This window comes from Pan troglodytes, chromosome 10 (assembly GCF_028858775.2).
Source record: "Pan troglodytes isolate AG18354 chromosome 10, NHGRI_mPanTro3-v2.0_pri, whole genome shotgun sequence".
Lineage (NCBI taxonomy): Eukaryota > Metazoa > Chordata > Mammalia > Primates > Hominidae > Pan > Pan troglodytes.
Genome location: NC_072408.2, coordinates 44712185 through 44726226, shown reverse-complemented (window position 1 = coordinate 44726226; position 14042 = coordinate 44712185). Strand labels below are relative to the sequence as shown.

At 42.3% G+C, this 14042-nt stretch overlaps 1 protein-coding gene across 12 annotated transcripts in view; it reads right to left on the bottom strand.

Annotated features, from left to right (window-relative positions):
- The window catches only part of TFCP2 (transcription factor CP2), a 79403-nt gene that overhangs the window by 44820 nt on the left and 20541 nt on the right, over window positions 1-14042 (bottom strand). For 5 of the 12 annotated variants that reach the window (XM_054663338.2, XM_054663339.2, XM_063786663.1 and 2 more), the window contains exon 2: window positions 7818-7862. The exons of the other annotated variants lie outside the window; for them this stretch is intronic. In XM_054663338.2, coding sequence (XP_054519313.1) covers window positions 7818-7862 — 45 coding nt within the window. The remainder of the gene's footprint in view (window positions 1-7817; window positions 7863-14042) is intronic. 12 annotated transcript variants of the gene reach the window in all.

Genomic DNA, 14042 nt, shown 5'->3' with positions numbered 1-14042 from the left:
TCTTTTATGCTAAAAGTGATAGGACTTACGAACATTTCTCCTCCTTCAGACCACATTTCTTTTTTCTTTTGAGACCAAGTTTCGCTCTGTTGCCCAGGCTGGAGTGCAATGGTGAGAGGCTGGAGTGCAATGGCATGATCTTGGCTCACCACAACATCCACCTCCCGGGTCCAAGCGATTCTCCTGCCTCAGCCTCCTGAGTAGCTGGGATCACAGGTGTGCGCCACCACACCTGGTAACTTTCTATTTTCACTAGAGACGGGGTTTCTCCATGTTGGTCAGGCTGTTCTCGAACTCCCAACCTCAGGTGATCCACCAGCCTCGGCCTCCCAAAGTGCTGGGATTACAGGTGTGAGCCACCGTACCCGGCCAGACCACATTTCTGATGAAGGAAGGCCTTTTCTTCTAAAATGGCCAGCAAATTCCCTAGAGATGTAACCAGTTAGACGTGATGATGCAATCAAAGCAGAAATGTTATTTGCCCCTTGTCTTTTATAGACAGAGAGTAAATTTGTATTTCTAAGGATACGCAGAGCAGAAGACACCCAGTTTACTAAGCCTCAACCCTCCTCAGGCACGATAACTAGCTTTTTATCATTATCCTCCAACCTGCAGCCAGAGTAACTTTTTAAAAAGGTAAATCTAGAAATGTCCCTTCTCTGTTTATAAAGCTTCAGTGGTTTCCCAACGCAATCATGATAAAGTGCTAACTCTTCAACATGGCTCCCAAAACTCTTCAAAACTGGGCCCAGTTTACCTTTTCAGTCTCATCTCTCACCATACTTCCCATCTCTCTTTTCCCTTTATCTACATATGTATAGTGAGACGGCGTCTTGCTCTGTTGCCCAGGCTGGAGAGCAGTGGCGTGATCATAGCTCACTGCAAGTCTCAAACTCCTGGGCCCAATCAATCCTCCCACCTCAGCCTCAGCCTCCCAAGTAGCTAGGACTATAGGCACACACCACTACGCCTGGCTCATCTTTTAATTTTTTGTACAGACAGGGCCTCACTATGTTGCCCAGACTGGTGCTGAACTCCTGGCCTCTCAGGATCCTCCTGCCTCAGCCTCCTAAAGTGCTGACATGACAGACAGGAGACACTGCACCTGGCCTCTTTGACTTTTTTAAAAGATTCAGCAGACAAACTGCAGTTCCTTCCCTTGCCCCCAGGCCTTGGGGTCCATCTGCTCTCTTCTACCTCAACTCAATTGCTATGATTCATTTTTTGCACATAAATTTCCATTTAATTCATACAATAATGCTGTGAGGTAGGAGGAATTGTCTCCTCCTCACCATTTTCCAACTGAAGGAACTGAGGCTACAGTAATTAGAAATGTTAAATGATGTGCCCAAGGTTACACAGCTATTAAATACTGGATTTGCAAATGAGTTTATTCATTCATTCAATAAATACATTATGAACACTGATATGCCTGGAACTATTTCAGGCAGTAGGGAAATAGTAAGCAAATAAACTCATTTTATCCAAGTTTTATCCTTGTTTATCAACACTCAATGCCTCATATTAAGTAGCAACTGTTCAAAACATCCCTGAGGGGAAAAATAAATAATCAAAAGCTCCCACTGATGCTCCAAAGATATTTCTAAAGGTGTTGCACTCTAACACTTATGCATGGATATTTGCACAACTCATACTAATAAAATGATAGTATTGATTAACTATGATTTCACTAAAAGAACCTGAAAAGGACTCAAAGGCCAGGCATGGTGGCTCCCATTTATAATCCCAACACTTTGGGAGGCTGAGGCAGAGGATCACTTGAACCCAGTAATTCAACACCAGCCTGAGTAATATAGTGAGACTCTGTCTTTCTTCCTTTTTTCTTCCTTCCTTCTTTTCTATCTTTCTTTTCTTTTTCTTTTTTTTTTGTAGAGGTGGGGTCTCAAAATGTTGCCCCGGCTAGTCTCAAAATCCTGGGCTCAAGTGATCCTCCCACCTCAGCCTCCCAAAGTGCTGGGATTATAGGTGTGAGCCACTGCACCTGGGCCTTCCCTTCTTTCCTTCATTTTTTAGAGACAGGGTCTTACACTGTCACCCAGGCTGGAGTGTAGTGGTGCTATCATAGCTCACTGCCACCTCAAACTCCTAGGCTCAAGGGATCCTCCTGCCATAGCCTCCTGAATAGCTGGGACCACAGAGACACACTACTGCAACCATCTAATTTTTAAAGTTTTTGGTTGGGCACAGTGGCTCACACCTGTAATCGCAGCATTTTGGGAGGCCAAGGCAGGTGAATCATCTGAGGTCAAGAGTTTGAGACCAGCCTGGCCAGCATGGTGAAACGCTGTCTCTACTAAAAATACAAAAATTAGCCAGGCGTGATGGCAGGCGCCTGTAATCCCAGCTACTTGGGAGGCTGAGGCAGGTGAATCGCTTGAACCGGGGAGGCAGAGGTTGCAGTGCGCTGAGATCACACCACTGGACTCCAGCCTGGGCAACAGAGTGAGACTCTGTCTAAAAAATACAAATAATGATAATAATAATAAAAAAATAATATTTTTTACATTTTGTTTTGGTAGAGATGGGGTCTCACCATCTTGCCCAGGATGGTCTTGAATTTCTGGGTCTAAGCAATCCTCTCACCTCAGCCTCCTGAGTAGCTGGGACCAAAAAAAAAAAGCAGGGGGAAGTGGGGGAAGAACTAAAAGATTCTGCAATATAGCTGATCTTTCTGCCCAGAAGGCTAAATAAATTTCCAGATTTCTGTGTGGTTCTTTTTATTATTTAGGTCTGTGTTCAAGTGTGTACCTCTGCAGAGAGACATTCACTCATCATTCTACCTAAAGAAGACTCCATATATTTTCATTATGGCACTTCTTTCTGAAATTTCCTTATCTATCTGTTTATAGTTTCTTCTCTGTACTTCTTCCATAGGAATGCAAGCTCTACTCTTGCAAGGATCTTCTTTGTCTTGTCACCCTATTATCAACAAGACCTGGCCATCCTAGGTACTTAATAAACACTATTTTTTTAAATAACTAAAATAATAAGAATATGCCCATATAAAAAATAGGGGTCTTTAGCTGGGCAGGGTGGCTCACACTTGTAATCCCAGCACTTTGGGAGGCTGATGTGGGCAGATCACTTGAGGCCAGGAGCTAGAGACAAGCCTGGACAACATAGTGAAACCTCATCTCTACTAAAAATACAAAAAAAAAAAAAAATAGCTGGGCATGGTGGCGCACGCCTGTAATCACACCTACTCGGGAGGCTGAGGTACAAGCATCGTTTGAACCTGGGAGGCAGAGGTTGCAGTGAGCCGAGATGGCGCCACTGCACTCCAGCCTGAGTGACAGAGTGAGACTCTGTCTCAAAAAAAAAAAAAAAAAACCAGGCACAGTGGCTCACGCCTGTAATCCCAGCAGTTTGGGAGGCCAAGGCGGGTGGATCACGAGGTCAGGAGTTTGAGACCAGCCTGACTGACACGGTGAAACCCCGTCTCTACTAAAAATACAAAAATTAGCCAGGCGTGGTGGTGCACACCTGTAATCCCAGCTACTCAGGAGGCTGAAGCAGAAGAACTGCCTGAAATCCCCGAGGTGGAGATTGCAGTGAGCCAAGATTGTGCCACGGCACTCCAGCCTGGGTGACAGAGCAAGACTCTGTCGCAAAAAAAAAAAAAAAAAAAGTCTTTATAATTAGGCTACTTGGCAAACATGATTGGGATATACTGTGGATGAATAGTCAAGACAATGCTGCTACCATTTATTATCAAATCTGTATTGAGTACCTGGCTGTCTATGATCCCTGTGAAGATCTCCTGAATATTCTTCTTTACGGGTCTGCATGTTACTGCAATTACTTCTTCATGTACAATTTAATTAATTAAATCTCTCATACATTTTTAAGCATCTTCTTTCCCTACCAAACCTACAAACCTATATGCCCTTGAAACCATCTTCTCTTTTGCTCCTGATGCAACGAAGGCTAAGTTCCTCCTCCTGGGAAAGGCTAATCCTTACCCACAGACTTGGATCCCATCCCTTCTCAATTCTCAAGAACCTTTTTCCTCTGATTATCCCAATACATGTACCATCAATCTTCCTCCATGGATCATTCCCATTAGCATACCATCACATTTGAGTATTTCCCATCTTTTAAAAAGAAAGTCTTCCCACATCTGCCTTCAACTACTGCTATACTTCTCTGTACCTTTCATAACTAAAAGTCTTTATACACAGAATCTCTATTTCCTCACTTCCAATTCATTCCTTCAACCAAGACAGTTCAGCTTTCACTACAACACACCATGGCAAGTACTTGTCATGGTCACCAATGACTTCCATGTAGCCAAACTCAGTGGTCACTTCTCAGGGCTCATCTTACTTCTGTTTTCAGGAGCACTCAACCCAACTGTAACTCCTAAATTTACCACTCTCTTCTCTGGATCCTGAATACTCTTACCTGATTTTCTTCCTACCTCACTGGCAACATCTTCTCAACTCCCTTGTGGCAACCCTCCCCCTCTACAAAATCTCTGGACTTGATTTTTGGCTCTTCTCTTTCTACACTTTCAGAAGATCTCATTAACTCCCATACATTTAAGTATCTCTTTATTCTGATGACTCCCAAATGTGTCTACTAGGCCTAGACTTGTATATTGATTTGCATATTTAATACCTACCTAACACTGCCTTTTGGATGTCTCTCAGAGATACCAAATGGACCAAGTCCAATATAAAACTCTTGATCTTATTCTAAACATAACTAGCCTATCCCCCTTTCTCAGCAAATGGCAACACCATCCAACAAAATATTCAAACCAGAACTATTGAAGGCATCCTAGATGGATCCTTTCCCTTATCCTCATGTCCCTTAGCAAGTCCTATACATTTTTATCTATAAAATATATCTTGAGTTCATGTTCTCTTCAGTAGAGGATAGAAATTTAGAGGACAGGCTCTGGAGGTAAGCTACTACAATTTATATGACAGTAATAATTGCTAGCATTTATTGAGCACTTACTAGTTGCCTGACACTACCCTAATTATTTTACGTATATAAACTCATTTAATCTTCATAACAATCTCACAAGGTAAGTACTATTATTATTACCTCCATTTTAAAGAGAAGCATGGAGGTGTTAAGTAATTTGCCCAATCCTGGTGGGGCCAGAATTCAAACCCCTAAGTTTGGTTTCAGATGTCACTATGCTAGGCTGTCTCTTGGAAAAGATAGACCAAAGATGGGGAGTTGAAAGCTATTCAACAGTCCAGGTAAGAAACAATGAGAATTTGACCCAGCAACGAAAGTACAGATACAAAGCAGGCAAATTCAAGAAATATTCAGATAAGACCTAAATAGAGGGTTACATTATGTTCAAAGATTGAAAGGCTGGATACATATGCCAATGATGTCAATTTATCCCAAATTCATCTATAGGTTCAATTCCAATAAATATTGCAATAGATTCAACTTGACAAGATGATTCTTAAAAAAAAATTTTTTTTGAGACAGGGTCTCATTGCTGCCCAGGCCAAGTGCAGTAGCATAATCATGGCTCACTGCAGCTTCAACTGCCGAGGCTCAAGCAATCCTCCCCCAACCTCAGCCTCTTGAGTAGCTGGGACTACAGGTGTGCACCACCACACCTGGCTAATTTTTCAATTTTTTTGTAGAGATAGGGTCTGTTTATGTTGCCTAGCCTGGTCTCAAACTCCTGGGCTCAAGCAATCCTTCCACCTTAGCCTTCCAAAATGCTGAGATTACAGGTGTGTGCCACTGCACCCAGCCATTCTAAAATTTCTATCAATAAGCGAACCAAGAAAGGCCACATACTCCTGAAAAAGAATGAGATGAGGGCTATGCCCTGCCAGATACCAACAATTACTTAAAAACTTGAGTAATTAAGACAGCATGGTATTGACACAGATAGACAAATTAACCTATAGAAGAGAACACAGAACCCATAAACTGACCCCACATATACAGAAATTTGATTTATGACAGCTAGTATAGTTGATCAGTGGCAAAAGATGGACTTTTCAACAAATTATGCTGGAAAAATTAGACATTTGTAGGTGAAAAAAATGGAATTGGAGCCTTAGCAACACCCAATACAAAATCAACTTTAAGTAGATTAAAGACTAAAGTGTGAAAAGCAAACATAGAAAACTTTAAAAAGACAATACAGGAGAATATCTTTACAGCCTCAGCATAAGCAAGAATTTCTTAGACAACACTGGACACGGTGACTCATGCCTGCAATCCCAACACTTTGGGAGGCTGAGGCGGGAGGATCACTTGAGGTCAAGGGTTTGAGACCAGCCTGGCCAACATGGCAAAATGCCGTCTGTACTAAAAATACATAAATTAGGCCAGGTGCAGTGGCTCACGCCTATAATAATCCCAACGTTTTGGGAGGCCGAGGTGGGCGGATCACTTGAGGTCAGGAGTTCGAGACCAGCCTGGCTAACATGGTGAAACCCCGTCTCTACTAAAAATACAAAAATTAGCTGGGCATGGTGGTGGGTGCCTGTATTCCTAGCTACTTGGGAGGCTGAGGCAGGAGAATCGCTTGAACCTGGGAGGCAGAGGTTGCAGTGAGCCGAGATCACATCACTGCACTCCAGCCTCGGGGACAGAGTGAGACTTCGTCTCAAAACAAAAAAAAACTAAATACAAAAATTAGCTGCGTATGGTGGTGCACACCTGTAATTCCAGCTACCTGGGAGGCTGAAGCAGGAGAATCACTTGAACCTGGGGGGTGGAAGTTGCAGTGAGCTGAGATCACACCACTGGACTCCAGCCTGGGGGACAGAGTGAGACTCTGTCTCAGAAAAAAAAAAAAAAAAATACAAATACAAATACAAAAATTAGCCGGGTGTGGTGGTACACACCTGTAATTCCAGCTACTTGGGAGGCTGAGACAGGAGAATTGCTTGAACCCAGGAGGTGAAGGTTGCAGTGAGCCAAGATCACACCACTCACTGCACTCCAGCCTGGGTGATGGAGTAACACTATCTCAAAAAAAAAAAGATTTTCTTAGACAAGACTCAAAAATCATATACCATAAAAGATTCATAAATTATACTAAGTTAAGAACTTTAAGCCAGGCATGGTGGCTAATGCCTGTAATCCCAACACTTTGAGGTAGGTCAAGATGGGAGAACTGCCTGAGCCCAGGAGTTTGAGACTAGCCTCAGCAACATAGGGAGACCCCCGTCTCCACAAAAAATACAAAAAATTAGCCAGGCATGGTGGTGCATACCTGTGGTCCCAGCTCCTTGACAAGGCAGAGGCAGGAGGATCACTTGAGCCCAGAAGTTCGAGGCTGCAGTGAGCTGTGATTGCCACTGCACTCCAGCCTGGTCGACAGAGCAAGACCCTGTCCCTTCCCCCTCCCCACCAAAAAAAGAACCTTAGAACCAAAGACACATAAAGAGAGGGAAATGACAAGCCACAAACTGGCAGAATATACTGACTACATACAAAACTTGACAAAAGATAAGTATCTAAAATATATTTGAGGCTGGCCATAATGGCTCACACCTGTAATCTCAACACTTTTGTAGATTACTCCGTCTCTACAAAAATAAAAAATTAGCCAGGCATGGTGGCATGCTCAGCTGTTATCTCAGCTACTCGGGAGGCTAAGGTAGGAGGACTGCCTGAGCCCAGTAGTTTGAGGCTGCAGTGAGTCAAGCTTGTGCCACTACACTCCAGCCTGGGTGACACGGCGAGATCCTATCTCAAAAAAAAATTAATAAAATATATTTAAGATTCCTATAAATTAATATGAAAAAGGCCAAACCTCCCTCCCCCACCCCATACCCCCAAAAAACTCAAATACTTACTTCTTAGGAGAAAACATCAGTGGCCCACAAACATATGAAAAGGTGCTGGCCTCATAAGAAATTAGGAAAATACAAATTAAAACCACAATAAAATACTATTCCACACAAAAATTACAACAGTGAACAATTAAAATAATGGCTAGGATGCAGAACCGAAACACCTGACCTCTAAGTATACTAGAACAATAATTTAGCATTATCTTGTAGGAAGATACAGCAAGCTCATAATCCAACAATTCCATTGTTCCTATAATCCCTCTGCCTGGAATATCTTTCTCCTCCACCTTTGCAGGGCCAAATCTTACCCTTCTTTCAGATACCACCTTAGGAGGCAGAAGTAGTATTTCTGTGTTCTGAATTCCTATAGCACTTCAAGTGCTTTTAGCATATTTATTTCCAGCCTGTATCAAATTTATTTATATACATGTCTTATCTTCTCCATCAAATTGTAAGCAAATGAAAGACAGAAACCTGTTTATTTAGATTCAGCACCTGCATATGGGAGCATATGGTGAAGACAAAGCTACAGAATCAAGTTGTACAAAACCAAGTACATAGTAGGCACTCGAGTGTTTGCTGAATGATAGAGTAAAAATCTGCTTAGTGACTGAGGGAATAAACCAGGATTTGCTGTGCATATAAAACATTAGGCCGGGCACAGTGGCTCACGCCTGTAATCCCAGCACTTTGGGAGCCCAAAGCAGGCAGATCACCTGAGGTCGGGAGTTCGAGACCAGCCTGGCCGATATAGTGAAACTCCATCTCTACTAAAAATACAAAAATTAGCCAGGTGTGGTGACACATGCCTGTAATCCCAGCTACTCGGGAGGCTGAGGCAGGAGAATCACCTGAACCCAGGAGGCAGAGGTTGCAGTGAGCCGAGATTGCGCCACTGCACTCCAGCCTCAGCAACAGAGTGAGACTTCATCTCAAAAAAAAAAAAAAAAAAAAAAAGAAAGAAAATTAAACCATTGGTGAAAGGAAAACTGGAACACCAATTTGTGTACACAAAGTCCCAAGTTTATTCTGTTAGGTTCTACTTGAGGCATAGTGAGAGTCGACTATCAGCAACAAATGGAAACTACTATGAACAAGGCAGATAAAGGAGATCAGGATAGGAAGAGGTGGGGGGGAAAAAAGAGAGAAGGTGACAAAGTAGAGGGAAGGCTGGGATAACTGGCAAGCCACATGTAGGAGAATGAAACTGGATCCTCATCTCTCACCTTATACAAAAATCAACTTAAGGTGGAGCAAAGACTTAAATCTAAGACTTGAAACCATAAAAATTCTAGAAGATAACATTGGAAAAAGCCCTTCTAGACACTGACTTAGGCAAAGACTTCATGACCAAGAACCCAGAAGTAAATGCAACAAAAACAAAGATAAACAGATGAGACTTAATTAAACTAAAAAGCTTCTGCACAGCAAAAATAATCAGCAGAGTAAAGAGACAACCCACAGAGTGGGAGAAAATCACAATCTATACATCTGACAAAGGACTAATATCCAGAATCCACAAGGAACTCAAACAAATCAGCTAGAAAAAAAACAAACAATCCCATCAAAAAGTGGCTAAGGACATGAATAGACAATTCTCAAAAGAAGACATACAAATGGCCAACAAGCATATGGAAAAATGCTCAACATCACTATCAGGGAAATGAAAATCAAAACCTCCATGCAATACCACCTTACTTCTGCAAGAATAGCCATAATCAAAAAATTAAAAAAAAATAGATGTTGGCATGGATGTGGTAAAAAGGGAACACTTTTATACTGTTGCTGGGAATGTAAATAGTACAACCACTAGGAAGAACAGTGTGGAGATTCCTTAAAAAACTAAAAGTTTATCTACCATTTGATCCAGCAATCCCACTGCTGGGTATCTACCCAGAGGAAAAGAAGTCATTATATGAAAAAGATACTTGCACACGCATGTTTATAGCAGGACAATTTGCAATTGCAAAAATATGGAACCAGCCCAAATGCCCATCAACAAGTGGATAAAGAAAATGTGGTGGCCGGGCGTGGTGGCCCACACCTGTAATCCCAGCACTTTGGGAGGCGAGGCGGGCGGATCACAAGGTCAGGAGTTTAAGACCAGCCTAGCCAATATGGTGAAACTCCATTTCTACTAAAAATACAAAAATCAGCCAGGCGTGGTGGCGGGCGCCTGTAGTCCAGGCTACTTGGGAGGCTGAGGCAGGAGAATCACTTGAACCCAGCAGGAAGAGGTTGCAGTGAGCCGAGATTGCACCACTGCACTCCAGCCTGGGCAACAGAGTGAGACTCTGTCTCAAAAAAAAAAAAAAAAAAAGAAAAAGAAAAAGAAAAGAAAATGCGGTATATAGGCCAGGTGCAGTGGCTCACATCTGTAATCCCAGCACTTTGGAAAGCCGAGGTGGGCGGATCACCTGAGGTCAGGACTTCAAGGCCAGCCTGACCAATATGGCGAAACCCTGTCTCTACTAAAAATACAAAAATTAGCCTGGAGTGGTGTCAGGCACCTGTAATTCCAGCTACTCAGGAGGCTGAGGCAGGAGAATCTCTTGAACCCAGGAGGTGACGGCTGCAGTGTGCCAAGACTGCGCTGCTGCACTCCAGCCTGAGCAACAGAGCAAGACTCCATCTCAAAAAAAAAAAAAAAAAAAAAAAAAAAACCAGAAAGAAAGAAAATGTGGTATATATACACCATAGAATATTACTCAGCCATAAAAGGAATGAAACAATGGCATTTGCAGCAAGCTGGATGGAACTAGAGCCCATTACTCTAAGTGAAGTAACTCAGGAATGGAAAACCAAACATCGTATGTTTTCACTCATAAGTGGGAGCTAAGCTATGAGGTACAAATGTTTAAGTATAATACAATGGACTTTGGGGACTCAAGGGGAAAGGATGGGAAGAGGTGAGGGGTAAAAGACTATACATTGGGTACACTGTACACTGCTCAGGTGATGGGTGCACCACAATCTCAGAAATCACCACTAAAGAACTTATTAATGTAACCAAACACCACCTGTTCCCCAAAAACCTTAAAAAAAAAAGGAGAAGGAAGGAATGGCAGCACTGCTGCTTTGTAGGTTGTTTTCCATAATAAGAGGAGGACAAGAAAAATGTAGGAAAGCAAAGAAAATTTATGAACTTACAGTAAAAAGGAGTAACAGCATAACTTAAAAGAATGAAGAAATAGATTACGTGTTAGATAAATTTTTTCTTAATTTTTTTTCTTTTTTTTCGAGATGGAGGCTTGCTCTGTCACCCAGGCCGGAGTGCAGTGGCACGATCTTTGCTCACTGCAATCTCCACCTCCCAGGTTCAAGCGATTCTCGTGCCACATCCTCCTGAGTAGCTGGGACTACAGGCATGCATCACCACGCTCAGCTAATTTTTTGCATTTTTAGTAGAGATGGGGTTTCGCCATGTTGGCCAGGCTGGTCTCGAACTCCTGGCCTCAGGTGATCCACCTGCCTCAACTTCCCAAAGTGCTGGGATTACAGGGTGAGCCACCGCGCCTAGCCTTTAATTTGTTATAAGGTATTTTAGACATAAAAAAGACAAAACAGTGTAACAAATGACTGTGTACACTCTAGGCAGCTTAAGATACAGCATTAACAGTTGAAGCCCCCTATATTTTTCCTCAGTTACATCCCCTCCAACTCCCAGAGGCAACATTATCCTGAATTTGCACTTAATCATTCTCAGCATGTCTTTATATTTTTACAGCAGTGCCATCTTTTAAAAAGTAATGAAGTATGGCTGAGTGCAGTGGCTCACGCCTGTAATCCCAGCACTTTGAGAGGCCAAGGCAGGCGGATCACCTGAGGTCAGGAGTTTGAGACCAGCCTGGCCAACATGGCGAAACCTCTTCTCTACTGAAAATACAAAAATTAGCTGGGCGTGGTGGCAGGCACCTGGAATCCCAGCTACTTGGGAGGCTGAGGCATGAGAATCGCTTGAACTCGGGAGGCGGAGGTTGCAGTGAGCCGAGATTGTGCCACTGCACTCCAGCCTGGGCGACAGAGCGAGCCTCCATCTCAAAAAAAAAAGAAAAAAAAATTTTTTTTAAAAGTAATGAATTAAAAATTCTTTTTAATTTTAAAATTTAAAAAGTAATGGATAACGTTTGCAGCAAAACAGGGCGAATCTCATCTAAATACACTGTCCATCATAACAGACTTAGAATGAAAGGGAAAGTAAAGGACAGTAACAACTGACCAACTCTGAGACAAAGAGAGAAGATTTGGAAGATGGACAGATGATAATTGAAGTGGGGAGAAATGAAGAAAAAAAGTACTGAAAAATCACAGCAAACAACAACAACAAAAGGGCAAAAATCAGTCTCAATAAAGAGACTTAGGTCTCAACGAAGAGAGATAGTTGCCTCAGGAACTGCTATAGTACTTGCCTTTTTTAACAAAATGGAGATAGTGAATTCATTCATTCAACACATCAGCGCAAACTACTTATTAGGCACTATTCTAACAGTAGGCAGAGGGTAGAGAACAAAAGAAAATCCCTTCTTTTATGAAGCATGAAGTTGGGGAGAGAAGCCAACAAATGAATTACACATCAGATGTTAGGGAAGAAATAAAGCAGAGGGGGTAAAGAAAGCAAGGAGTGCTGGTGAGGGGGAGGAGGCTCTTGCTATTTTACGTGAAGGACATTAGAAGGCCTCTCTGATAAAAAGACATGTGAGCAGAAACCTAAAGGAAGTAAGGAACATACAGGAATGTTTCGGGAAGAGTAACTGCAAATGCAAAGACACTGAGGTGAGACTGGAGCCCTAAGACCAGGTGCGGCTGCAGCAGAGCAAGCCAGGGGAAGAGTATATTCAATGACTGGAGGAGCAGACCATATGGATCCTTGACAGACCTGTGGCTTTTATTCAAAGTGAGATGTGAAGCCACTGGACAGTTTTCAGGAGAAAAGTAGCATGATCTGATGAACATTTTAAAGAAAGTGATCATATAATTTATCACTAAAACAGGTACACCTTGGTGAGTGAGGAAGGGTGATATTAACAGTTACCTTAGGACAGTATTAATAAGACCTAATTTTTTGTTGTTATTGTTGTTGAGACGGAGTCTCTCCCTGTCGCCCAGGCTGGAGTGCAGTGGCGCGATCTCGGCTCACTGCAAGCTCTGCCTCCCGGGTTCACGCCATTCTCCTGCCTCAGCCTCTCAAGTAGCTAGGACTACAGGCGCCCGCCACCACGCCCGGCTAATTTTTTGTATTTTTAGTAGAGACTGGGTTTCACCGTGTTAGCCAGGATGCTCTCGATCTCCCGACCTCGTGATCCGCCCGCCTCAGCCTCCCAAAGTGCTGGGATTACAGGCGTGAGCCACCGCGCCTGGCCAATACCTAATTTTAAAAGGCTTCTCTGAGTGCAAGTCATTTTGAAGGGATTCCTGCTGGCCAAACCTGGAACACTGTCATCAAAATATATAGTGATAGAAGATTACATTGTATTCAATAAAGTAAGAATCTATGAGTCTACATTGATAAAAAATAATAGGAACAGAAAGCTCTTTCTTACAGTAGAAAGCCAACTAATAAATGTAGAGGGAAGGCAAAAAGAGAAAATCACTTGGCAACGATCATAAAGATAACTGATTAGGGCAAGAATCATCTGAATGCTAAAATTAACAGGTGAAAAGTTTGAGAACAGGATATTTACATAGTCTCAAAACATCTCCCAAGACATTATTACAAAAGGCAAATGAATAACTTTATGATGGAGAAAACTGGACCCTACCACTCAAGTAACACTGCCAGTAACAGAAGCAATAAATAGCATGTGCATCCTAATATGATACGCAGAGAACTCAGCATCACTTCTTAGGTATTAATGCCCAACGTGCATAACCTGAATCTAACCACGAGGAAACAACAGACAAAAACAAATTGAAGGATGCTCTACAAAATAACTACCCTGCACTTATCAAATTGTCAGTGTCATAAAAATACAAGGAACAAGAACTGTTCCAGATTAAAGGAGATGAAAGAGACAAGGTCACTGAATCAACACATCATATTGGATATTCTTTTACTATAATGGATATTATTAGGACAACTGACAAAATCTGAATAAGGTCTATAGATTATAGCATTGTGTCAGCGTTAAGTTCCCGATTTTGATCATTATACCATAGTTATGTAAGAGAATTTGTTTTTAAAAAATACAAACTGAAGTATTTAGGTGTTTGGGGAGCCACATCTGCCTT